The sequence below is a fragment of the Brachyistius frenatus genome, unplaced genomic scaffold (assembly GCF_029030835.1).
Source record: "Brachyistius frenatus isolate BFR_SWC_R1_liver_20210118 unplaced genomic scaffold, ASM2903083v1 Contig_275, whole genome shotgun sequence".
NCBI lineage: Eukaryota > Metazoa > Chordata > Actinopteri > Embiotocidae > Brachyistius > Brachyistius frenatus.
In genome coordinates, this window is record NW_027210874.1 from 187,168 (window position 1) to 200,103 (window position 12,936).

A 12,936-nucleotide genomic window follows, 5' to 3' on the forward strand; every position below is an offset into this window, starting at 1 on the left:
TGTCATGAGCTATTGCTTAAACATACTGGGTGAAGAAACATGAGTCCCATAAGGTTTATACAAAAGGTGCAGTAACAATTTTAAATTGAAATCCCCAAAAAGGTCACCTTGTTGTGTAATACCAAAGAGACAGAGTAAATAACTATAGGGATATCACAGATTTCTTCTTAGCAACTGGCCTTCACCCCATTCTCAGCAGCCCAAATGGCTGAGCTCCCAGTGTTAGAGATGCAGGCAGGGGACCAAGACAACAGAGTTGTTGCCAGGGATGTTGCAGGCAGGCATCATATGAACCTGCAGTGAAAAGCATTCAGCTCGCTCCCACAGGCTTGTTGTTGTCATTGACATTTGAATTCACACAAAAACTGACCAAAGCTTTTGACTGGGATTATATAACAGGTTCAGCTGTAGTTCTTGCACAATTTACACAGAAACACACACATCCTTAAACACACGTGTATGAGTTTTTCACATTTCTGAGTCGTTGGTTTAAAAGTCAGAATAACAACAGTGTCAAAAGATAAATCAAGAAATAAACTCTCTCATCTCTCTGGCAGGTGAACACAGCACATATAGCTCATTAAAGGTTATTAAAAGTGCATTATTACCTTTCTCCTCTGGCATTGTCACTCTGTTGTTTATCCCAAACGGGATATATTGTTGTGTCCTTTGTTGCTAATTATTACAGAGAATATCCCAGAAATCTTTTCAGAGTCCTCTGGCAGTGTTGCCACACATCCTCTGCTGCTCTGGTGTAATAATAGATGGGAGCACAGAGTGAGAGCCCTGTCCATCACTATCTCTGGAATGAGCTGTAGGTCATATGACTCCCTATGTATCTCTCTCTCTCTCTCTCTCTCTCTCTCTCTCTCTCTCTCTCTCTCTCTCTCTTCCACATCTCTGAGTTATTTGCAGCTATCTGCTATAAATAGAAACATGTGCAACTCAAAGGGAACGACACTGCTTCCTGGTAATCTGTCACTGGGTGTGTCCCAGTCCTCCCAGTCCAACTCTGACAGCTCAGTGATTACCTACCTGGTGTTCAGAATGTTTTTGGAGGGAAAATAATACAGTAATTAGTTTTTCCTCTTTGTATGTTTCAGGATTGGGAATATTTTTATTTATTTATTTATTTTATACACTTTATTAATCCCCGAGGGGAAATTTCTTCACTACAGCAGGAAATATGGAAAATTGTGCTCATAAATACATTTTCAGTACCTGCTCCAAAGCGTCCCATTGCATTAATACTAATGTTTGGATCAAACCTCTACAAGTAAAAACAACATACTTTCTGAAAGAGAAAAATATGTAGTAGAGATTGAGCATCTACTTTATGCAGCAATAATACATGTTTTTATAATATTTTCAAGCCTGGGTCTCACTCTGATAATTGGGTCCATTCTGACTATATAGCTCAACTTTCAGAAAATGTCCTTGTCTTTGAGACTGACTAAATTAAAACACAGTAATTTAGCTTGATTAGCTGTTACACATCTACCTGAAGAGAGACCAGTTTCTGGACTGACATGCCAGCTGACCAGAGTTTGAAGGTCACTTCTCAAAAGTGAGGGGATAATAATGAAAGCCAGTGGGGAATATGAAAAATGATTTGCCAATAAGTTCACAATGTGACACAAGAATAACTTTCTCCCAAAAGTACAAACTTTCATTTACACACCTGAATGCTGAATGGCAAACGTCAATGTCATCAATCACTCTTTGATTGTGTGTGTGGCATCACCATCTGGCTGCTGAAAGTTGGCTGCTACATATCAGGACTACATATCCGTCACAAAGGTGTCCTGCAGAGACAAGTAGCTAACTCAACTATGAACTATCTGACTCTCAGTTTCCAATACCTTGAGCTTTAGTGAGGCTTATTGTTCAGGAGAGCCCCCATGTTTGCCATCATTTCTCTCCTGTTCCATCACGCTGATACATCCTCCTTCATCACTTCTCAAAGAAAGTTCCAGTGCTTTTAGTTGCATTTAACAAAACATCATTTTTTTCCCCCTCAGACAAGGAAAAAAATGATGTTTTGTCTTTTCTTGTTTTATATTTCCACTCACTTTTTTTTTTAAATGCAAAAACAGTCAGAGGGAACACGCTTAATGCAGATACTTCAACTTAAAAAAATAAAAATAAATATATTCCATTTAGAAATAAAGAACACAGTATTAAGAAATGTAGCCAAGCTAGTGGCCTCACTTTTTGTAGCAACAACAAACAAGACTGCTTTGCTCTGCAGTCTTTACACATGTATATAAAGTACAGCTCTACACAGACTTACTGAAGCTTGTACTGATATCTGATTCACGGTCAAGGTTACTTCATATTGAGCTGCTGTGTGTTTGTTGCTATTTGGAGACAGCCTTTAACACCCCCCACCCCTCCACCCCCCATTGACCTGAGGTGATATCTAATCAATATCCAAGAAGGCAACACGTAGGCTTAGAGATTAATTGCTGTTGGGGTAAACAAACCAGACCTTTACAGAAAGAGGTAAATACGGAGCTGACATATTGTACAGGGACAATGTGAACAACAATAATGCAAACATATCATAAAACGAAGAAGTTGCAGTATTGTAAGTGGCATAAAGTGAAGACCCTACTCTTTGATTGACACTTGGGTGGGTCAATTAGGAGACCTGTTATGGCTCAACCTGGCTAGTTGGGTGAGGCTTCCAGCGGTCATTGTTGGCTGACCCTGTCTCTTAAATGTCTGCAATGAAGCTGCAGCAAAAATTACCCGCTATGCCTATGTTTGTGTCGGCTGAAATTTTACAGAGAGGTTTAAAGTAAATGTTCCTGTCCTGTCAGGAGCTACAGGGATTCAAACTGTTCAGCGCTAAGGTTTTGAAATAGAGAGGATTTTTGGAGGAAGTCCAATGCCAAGAAGAACACCCACTGAAGAGTATACAGTTAACCGGATGGCGAGCCAGCCAACAGGAGGATCCAACAGACTATCACCTTATGAGGATGGGTTTCCCTCTCCACTTCACTTCAGTGAAGTGGGGGAGGGAAATCCCTCCACTTCATTTCCATGAGTACAACGCAGGACTGAAACTTTACAAACACTAATGGGGCCCCAAGAACTGAGCCATCTATTTGATGATTAAAGACAGAATTCAGGGACATTGACTGGATTTTTTTTTTTGGGTGCACTTTATCATGTTAGTTTTTGTATTTTTGGGATTCATGTGTGTTAAACACGTATGTTGTGATAAAAAATACTGCAGTGAATTGCAGTGAATCTGTTCAATACATGTCCATCCAAATTATTTCAAGCCTTGAGCTCCTGTTGTCCTTCTGATCCTGGTCCACATTAATAATGTTACTGGTAGTTTTTGTAAGCGTAACTACGGTTACAGTGTTCATTTTGTTGGGTTTCTCTGTATAATATTGTAACGTCTTGCTGTAAGGACGTTAATGTTTTAAGTGCCATGAAATAACCTATGTTGTGATTTGGCGCTATATAAATAAAGTTGAATTGAATTGAATTGAATTTTTGTTTTTTTATAAATACTTCTGTATTTATACAATGATGAGGCAACATGATGGTCTAAAAGTCTTTACACATCATATATGCGTGATTAACTCTCAAGTTGTCCGTTACTCTCAAACAATTTCGATGGCCAACGCGTACAGCGAATGGGCGCGTCATGTGACTGAACGCTGTATGTTCAGTGTAGAGGAACAATGAGGACATTCTTCAATCAGCTGGTGTAAGGTCACCTCAGGTTAACGGTAATGATGCTGGACCTTCTCCATGTTCTGTGTTCCAATGAAACAATGGCCACTTCCACAACGGTGAAGTAATCAGGCACCGTGACTCATTAGGCACCGAGCCAGGCATTCAGAACATAACTGAACCAGATGACCTGATGGGAAATATTCTGCCATGATGTAAATAATTAACTCCTCTTAAAGATGATCTTCCTAAATATTACTTTTATTACATTCTAGCGCTGAAGTTCTATGGATGGCAACACTGGTTGGTTGGTCCACATCTTTGGTCCGGAAATACACGTTGCTCAGAGGATGAATTTTAGTGACTTTGGTGACCACCTGAAATGTCCGCTAAAATATCATGACAAAAATAAAATGGACTTACATTTTATTTAATGGTACGGACATTCGTGATGAATCTTGCACTGACTTAGGGAATCCACAAAATGTTCACTAGGAGCAACGAGTGAGTTATTAGTTATCTAAGCAAATATCTCTAAGTGATGCACTGACACAAAATTTGGTACAAACAGTCATTGCTCCCAGAAGATGTGTCCTGAAGATATGGGTGATCTTGACTGTCCTTCAAATACCAGCTCAGAATTTGTGGCTGTGAGTGAAACATTTTGACTATTGCTGTACCGATAGAAAGTAAATTTGATTAAAAAAATGTCTTGTTCTGGTCAAGAGAGGATGAATTCTAATTACTATGGTTACTACCCCTCGCTTCTCAGGTCTAAATGCAGATCAGGGTTTCACTTATTTAGTCAAATATCTCCACGTCTTCTGAACACATTCATGATTCTCAGATTAAACATCCTCCCCAGACTAATAGCATCATCAGGTCACTGGTTTACAAACCCAGTACCTGCAATAAAAGCATGTCCATGAGCCTCAGCTGAATTACTAATTAGCAAATGTTAAAATGCTAACATTTGCATGTTAGAAAGTGACATTAGCCTCACAGAGTCTGTAGCATGGTTGTAGATTTTTGGGGTCACGACACTACATTAGCTTTTGGGGGTTTCAGGATTTGCCTACAAACACAAAATGTCTCTTAAACCCTGGTAGATAGAACGAGCTGTCATTGCATGGCAGATGAATGGTTCCCACCCTGCCAACCCTGCAGGAGCCCATCGAGGACGTTATTAAAAACTACCCGAAATACCAGACAGGATGTACCAGAGGAGTGTATAAGAACTGAGATTGTCAGAGAGTAGAGACACATGCCAGACAGACCGAGAATGTCCTCATTTCATCTGTGACACTGCCTCCTTCTTTCTCACACATCCTCCATTCCTCTCCTCTTTCTTTCCCTGTCGTCCGAAGCTGTGACGGATTGTCTCTAGAACATAACCCAAAGGAAGTGTTCAGTAAATAGAAGGAAGTTGCAGGGAAACAGCGTGCGTGGTGAACTGTGTCATGTGATGCAGCAGTGTTTGTGTGTGTGTGTGTGTGTGTGTGTGTGTGTGTGTGTGTGTGTGTGTGTGTGTGTGTGTGTGTGTGTGTGTGTGTGTGTGTGTGTGTGTGTGTGTGTGTGTGTGTGTTTGCAAGTGAGAGAAAAAGACACAGGATCTGAATTGCAAATCATCCAGCCCGAGCTGCCAGGCAGCGTCTACAACAGAATCCAAATGCAAGACAAAAAAAACAGAACGCTGCAGCTTCCAGCCGAGCCAAAATAATGAAGCCATGATGACATTTACGAGGATCAAAACGCCAAATATTAAAACAAAAATGCCACTTTAGGCTTTTTACAAAACTTACAAAAACAATGACTCAGCAGCTTTTCCCCTCCGGCTGCGATCAATGACTGTCTGGGTTTGGCTGTGCAATAATCGGTGTGCAAACTTTCTGCAATGTACTCCTGAGAAGCGAGTCTTGGCATCGCACTGAAACAAGTGCTGAAAAAGGAAACAGCATCTGCCAGACAGCAAATACAGTAACAAAGCAGCAGCTCAGCTTGTGGCGTCTTTCATAGCTAGATACATCACTGAGCGTCAGGGAGACAGATACAGTATCTGCGGAGACTTAGATTTAGCACAAAACATCTTCACAGTCACAGAGAGATTCTCTAACTTCCCTTCTCTTCTCTAAACCTTCACTGCACTTCACTTTTCTACATGCAGATTATTTTGCAGAGGTAAGATTTGTGCACACTGCAGGATTCTGCTGTCAGTCCAATCTGTCATCCTGCATATGCGCTGTTCTGTACTTCTACAGAGGGACATGGAGGGACTGAAGGAGACAGAAGGAGAGAAAGCATGCATTTCCTCCACACCTGACTCACCTGGGAGAATGTTTTGGGTGAGTTCATATCAGAATCTAGCATCTAAAACTTTCTCCCATATTTATATTTGGTACAGGCATACCAACAAACAAAAAAAAACATCACTCAGACCACTGTTCTGAAAGGGTAGCAGTAAGATATTACTCAGGGATTCTGTCTCAGGGATTCTCTCTCAGCTGTTTTATGGCAGCTCTCAAAAGCATCATGTGCATTACCTCCACCCTCTTAACAGGAGAGGAGGTAAAATTACAAATTGCCTTCTTAATTCCATTGTGATTTTGAAGTACTTTAATGAGTCGTGTGGGGAAATTGATCTGGACAGCCACACACTGGAGAAGAACAAGAGGAAAGAAGACAACTCCAGTTCAAAAGAATTTGATTTATTATAATATTGTACTCGCCACATTAAAGGATGAGAAGTGGGAACATGGTGATGTCACTACCACAACGTCCAGGAGGGTAAGAAAGACAAAAACTGAGTGGTAACATCTGACACATTAATAATCTTACAATGTCCATAACTAGTACTACAACTATGGCAAATGTTTTTGCTATGAAGTTGCTCTTCTGGTTGAACATAAGTCATAACTTTGGTGAATGCTGTAAAAATCGACTGTAAAATGTCAACATAAGCTAAAAATGTAGAGTTGTCCGTATGGATGAAGCTTATTGCAAGCGTGTTGCTAAACCAGACTTAAACAAGAGCTTGAAGTCCAATTTGGAAAATAGATCTCGATGGTAACAGACAAGTCAAAGTTGAAACTGGAAGTAGGTCTGTAAATAGATGGATGTTTAAATCCTCTCTTCTTTTTCTCTTTAAACATTTGGAAAACCGGAAGGTTTACTTACAACCTGTATGTTCAACCTGTTATAACACACAAAAAACATGATACTAACACATAATCATACGTGCCGTGGACTGATGGTATATTACGTGCTCTGATGTGATATCAGATTGTGTGATAGTCTTCCATATGAGACTTTCTTTTTTTCAATGTGACCGCACAGCCAGATCTCAGCAACAGACTTCAGTACAGTAGCGCTATTATATAAAATAAATAAATACTATTTCAGAAACAAATGAACAATTAGTAATTAAAAAGAAAACATTTGACAGCAACCATGCAGAGATTACAAAATGTAGATAAAGAAAGACGGACGAGAGCTATAATACTGCTCTAATGAGTTCCCTTTTGACCTTGGCCTTATCTATATCACTCACCACTCCCAGCATTTTCCTAGAGTCACTACGTACCTTTTAACATACTGTATGTGGAAGCATTCTGGGCCTAATCAATTACACCCTGCAGTGTTGTAACCCTAGTAGAAAAGCACTGGGTCATTATATATCAGGTTAGTACCTGACAAGCCTGCAGCACTAAAGTGAACCACTCTATGATAAAAAGCTCCACTTCAAAGGCTCAGGTGACCATATCAGTGGGAATACTGGTGGGTCGAATAAAGGATGACGGAGTGTGATGGGAGCCCTAAAAGCCCCCACTGACGGATCACAGAGGCTTGCGCTCTCTCTCTGTGAGCATACGTGTGTGTGTGTGTGTGTGTGTGTGTGTGTGTGTGTGTGTGTGTGTGTGTGTGTGTGTGTGTGTGTGTGTGTGTGTGTGTGTGTGTGTGTGTGTGTGTGTGTGTGTGTGTGTGTGTGTGTGTGTGTGTGTGCCTCTGCAATGCACCATTGACCCCAATCCCAAGTCCAACTCCTGGTCATCAATCTGAGCTAAAACATACTGAGCAAAAAAGTAGCTTAGATTCAGACATCCAAAAGGGTCTTTTTAAGTGAGCAAAATGCTACTTAACTTTATATTGTATTCTCTTCCTTTTAATTATATACTGTAAGGCTAAAAAAATAAAGGTCATATTCACATTGTGTTAAAAAGTATATGTATATGGGGATGATGTGGAAGATATAATCAATACTGTAGATGTCTGAAGAAAGAGTTGATACTGATTGTACTTGGTTGACTCATAAAAGACCAGCATTAAAACTACAGGGACAGGTGGGGAATACAATATTCAATGTTCTACTTTGTAATTTAACTCACCAAAATGAGAGAAAAAAAGAAAAGAAAAAAGCTTCACCAGGGGCCAACAGAGATCCCACGCAAGGTGACCTAAATCCAAAATTGCACCCCTCCTCTGAGTTACAACCAAGTGGCAACCAACAGTGACATCACCCATTGTATTGTGAACAGCCATTATGAGTTTGGATGTTGGCCGTCGCCATCTTGCTAGTTTGGAGCAGTTTGAAGCCACAACTGTGTGTGTGTGTGTGTGTGTGTGTGTGTGTGTGTGTGTGTGTGTGTGTGTGTGTGTGTGTGTGTGTGTGTGTGTGTGTGTGTGTGTGTGTGTGTGTGTGTGTGTTTGGGGGGGGGGGGGGGGTCAAACGGTGGATCTGACTTGATCTGAACCCAAAGATACTACGTCTCGCCCGCCGATAGCTGTAACCTGACTGCACCACAGGCCTGTCAATCAAACTGATGCACCCCCAAAAACACAGCTTTTTGAGTCTCATTTTCGAACTCATGGAGGGATTATTTTCAGATAACTAAGATTAGAAAACTAACAAGAAGGAGCGACCTTTTGAAACCAACCTCTAGTGGCACTCTGTGATATTGCCACTGGAGGCACTTCAACATCAACCTCATTTTTCAGACCCAGAAGCTACGTCAACTGTACAGTGCATGGTCACAACTCCGAGAAGAGTTACGTTTTGACGTTGATCAAAAGACCACTGTTCAGAATCAATTGGAGTTTCCAAAGACTGAGTAAAAAACCCAATCTGACTTTCAGCCATTTTAAGCAAATAAATATGGGCTCAAAATGTACAAGTGAAAAATATCTGAATTATTTGCTACTGTGGATAGTCTACTAGATAACCCAATGTTTACTTGAAGTTTTGTAGGAAATAGTAATTGTTGTGATTTGGAGATCTGCAGTCTATATATCTGTTAAACTGAATGGAAGGAGGGAAATGGAGCGATAAATGGATGTCATGAAATTGAGCTCAGGACGTTTACCAGCCCCATTTCCAAGATTACAATCACTGTACCCAGGGTGGTTCGGTGGTGTGCGTGTGGATGTATGTGGATGTGTGGATGTGTGTTCAAGTGAGACAACAAAGCAACCGCATATCAATGTTCAATAAGGAGTTACAAGACTCACTACAGCAAATGTCAGGTGACCTAGAACGACTCCCAATTCACTTCTTCTTCTTCATCATCCTTTTTTTCTTCCTTTTGACCTCTTTATCCTTCTTCCTATTTTTTTCATAATTTTCCTCAACAATAACCAGATAATAGCTGCGTCTGGCACAAACATAATAGCCAAGTCCTGCCAAAGGCCGGGTCCAAAACTCTAAATGGTGGCTGGAATTGCTTCTTTAAAAATGGATTGCTTTGTAAATTCTGTATGTATTAGTACAACAACAAGGTCATATTTGCTGATGTATCTTTTCCCTTTATAAAGAATGACTTTGCTCATTCACTATTTTATCGCATTCATTCTTCACTGCCATTTTTTTAAGGTACCATCAATGAAAGTCATCCCTCTCTGCTTATGTTTTACAATGCTGGAAGGCTTTTAATGTGAAATATCTGCAATGTTGTCCTACAGTATAATAACTGCCTGGAAATGAATTAATTAGATTCTGAAGCCTATCAGGGAAAAAGTATGTCCATTGAGCTGACCAGCTTTTAAGGTGTTACATTTCACTTCACAGCTTGACCCTGATTAAAAAAAAGGCAAAGTAGAACAGAGTGCAATTAAATAGTGAGTGAAAACTGCTTTTGTGTTGGAAAGGGAACCTCAGAACAACAAAGTAGCGGGTAGAAGATGACTACGTCGTATAATCATGCCACAAAAATCAAGAATTCAACGAAACAACAGGAAGTGTTGAGTTTCCAAAAAGCATCAATAGCGAATTATCATTGATGAAAAAAATAGTATAAATTGTTTAACTTTACTGTCATTAAACTTGCCTGGTAAAATGTTAGAAAGAAATTTATTGATCATAAACTGTACTTACAAAATATTTAAAATTGGTTGCTTGATTTTTGGAGATTTATGAACACTCCATTTATGGCATGTTGGCTATGACTGTATTAACGTATTCATGTCTATTTATGAGTAATATCAATGCCCTGTTGTATTGATGTAAAAATATTGTTTTCCTAATATGCAAACCAGGAAAAATTTTATTAAAATTTCTATCAGTGGTTATCAGGATTTACATAAAAGTCCTATATAAAAAAAAAAAAGTAGATTTGTCTAAAAATACCACCCCAGCATGTGTGTGTGCGTGTGTACACATGCTCTCTTAATTGAGATGTGCTTATAATCAGGGGAACACCCTGCAGTGCAGTGTGTAATTAAGTGTGCAGTATATTTAGCATATAAAAATAATTCACTACACACACGACATGAAGAAATTCTGACAAAGTCTATTTCCAGAATCAAAACAGTAAACTCAAACTGGGATTCTAAACTATATTTCAATCCTTGTGTTGTCTGCCTAAGGGTAGAAATTCTACTGCTCACACACAGTGGAGCATCACTGGGATACAGTACTGCACACTAAAGCTGATGTTCAGGATTAGTGACCCCCAGGGAGCCGCAACATGAAGCAAATCTCTGTCTTCGCAACACTTTTCCTCCAGTCTGAAGCAGAGAATTAACACCAGACACAAAAATAATTCGTCTGACCCACATTTATGGTCCTATTTTAAAACTGCTTAAGAAAAGCACAGCGCACAATGCGATTCTGGTTAATTGGCTCATGCAAAGGGGAGGTGTGGATGCTCAGAGAGACCAAGGAAATGAAAGGAAATGAAAAATAAGAGAACGGGAGAGGAGATGAAAAAGGAGCAGAAGGGAGGAAACAAGACAAGATTGGAGGAAAGGATAGCAAAGGAAAGGAAAGGAAAGGAAAGGAAAGGAAAGGAAAGGAAAGGAAAGGAAAGGAAAGGAAAGGAAAGGAAAGGAAAGGAAAGGAAAGGAAAGGAAAGGAAAGGAAAGGAAAGGAAAGGAAAGGAAAGGAAAAAGAAATAGAAGATAACATTAAATAGAAGATAAGAGGAGATATGAAAAAAAAAAAAAAAAAAAAGGAGTGGAGGAGATGAGATTAAAACAGATAATATTGGAGGAAAGTTCCAAGGAAGGAGAGGATGGCAAAGAACGGGAAGAAAGGAGGAGGAGAGAAGAGGAAAGGAAATAGGACACAAGGATATAGAATAGAGGAGAGGGTGGCATGTTTGAAGAAACTTCAGGAACTGAAAGGAAATGGGGGGAGAGGAAAGAAAAGGAGAGGATATGAAAAGAAAAGAGAAGAAAGCAGGAGGAGAAAGAGAATAATTTGCTCTTCTTTCTTTAATTTGCTGAAGAACGGTTTGGAGGAAAAATGCGTGTTTAGGGCTTATTTCTTTAATTGGCAGAAGAGCACAACAATAATGTATATCCTAGTCTATATTATATTACATATTAGCACACAGCAGTGTGAGTAACACTGGTCAGCCCCAGACAGCAATGCAGTCTCCACAAATAATCAATCACAGCACACACCCACACACACACACACACACACACACACACACACACACACACACACACACACACACACACACACACACACACACACACACACACACTCAGGAGAAAGAGAATTAATGAATAATTCACTGAAACTCATTGATCTGTGCGTCTCTCTGCTTCTCCCCACATAGCAGGAATCTGATCCAGACTTAAAGTGTGGAGTTAGCTCTCAAGGTAGCTGCACACATTCCATGATGCATTTGAATAACAAAGGACAACATGTCCTTTCCTCTTAACAGTCCCCACAAATAGCTCAGGCAGGTATATGTTGTTCTTCACCCTGAAACAGTTGAGTTATTATAGAGACTTACATCATAAACCACGGGCTCTTTAAGACCAAAATACTGCAGAGAAAGAGCTGAGTTAGAAAACATTGTGACAGTATGAACATGTCAGAAAAAAAAATCTATTAAAAACAAACACAACAAACAATGTGTTTACTGTTGACTAAGATTTTGGTTCTGACAACACTGATCTTTTTGTCTGTTTTCTTACTTTCCCTTTACTGCCACCATTTACAGACGGTGGCAGAGCACAGTGCACTTGGTTCAGCCAAGTTTTCCAAAAGGTTAGAATATCGAGGTCACCAACTGCAAGTTGTGCTTCATTCCTACTGATTCCTACTGAGTTATAAGACAATTATTCATGATCTACTTTAGAATTTTTTTGATTCATCAAAAATAAAATAAAAGTTAAATCTTCTGTTTTCGCTGGAGTTTAAGGAGCAAGGACTGTTCCTCTGGCCTGTTGTATTTAAAGTGTTGGTTTAAGTGTCCCTTCTCCACAGAGCCAGGTTCGTTCACTTTAGCATTGTTGTAGAGCCATTCTTTTAAAGTCAGAAATCCACCTTAGTCCCAGAAAGGTTAAATGAGTTGACAAAAAAAGCAGGATGACTATGCTTGATGGCACAATGACTACTGGTGTGGTTTGTGGGTGAACTACTGTACTGTCCAAAATCCATTACTGTCAAACATTTTATTTCAGTGTCCAGTTTCTGAGGCTGCAAATTTGTGTACTAAACAGTGCTCTCAAAGATTCCACAATCAGACAAAGAAAGTAGTGTCTGTGGCATGGACTCTACTTTCTGCTAAGAATCCCATAATGCAACGCTCGGCTTTCAGTGAGACTGCAAAATGATGATGATTAGTAAGTGTCCAAAATCGAATTTTTCTGCACACTATTAAACCATTGGTTGTCCTAGGGAGTGATGCATGAGTTAACAAAGGGGTGATATCAGACACAGCCATTGTTAGTGCTAGCGAGGTGCTGTAGCTCTCCATGCTAACGGGCTAGCTCGGTCGCTGATGGAATAGT

General features: G+C 39.8%; 1 protein-coding gene across 8 annotated transcripts in view; it reads right to left on the bottom strand.

Annotated features, from left to right (window-relative positions):
* Positions 1-12,936, bottom strand: part of ablim2 (actin binding LIM protein family, member 2) — a 105,815-nt gene that overhangs the window by 82,869 nt on the left and 10,010 nt on the right. For 3 of the 8 annotated variants that reach the window (XM_069721873.1, XM_069721868.1, XM_069721865.1), the window contains exon 1: positions 609-792. The exons of 1 other annotated variant lie outside the window; for it this stretch is intronic. In XM_069721873.1, coding sequence (XP_069577974.1) covers positions 609-624 — 16 coding nt within the window. In that variant the 5' untranslated portion in view covers positions 625-792. Of the gene's footprint in view, positions 1-608; positions 793-12,936 lie in introns of those variants that run through there. 4 more of the 8 variants (XM_069721869.1, XM_069721867.1, XM_069721870.1 and 1 more) reach the window with 2 other exon arrangements.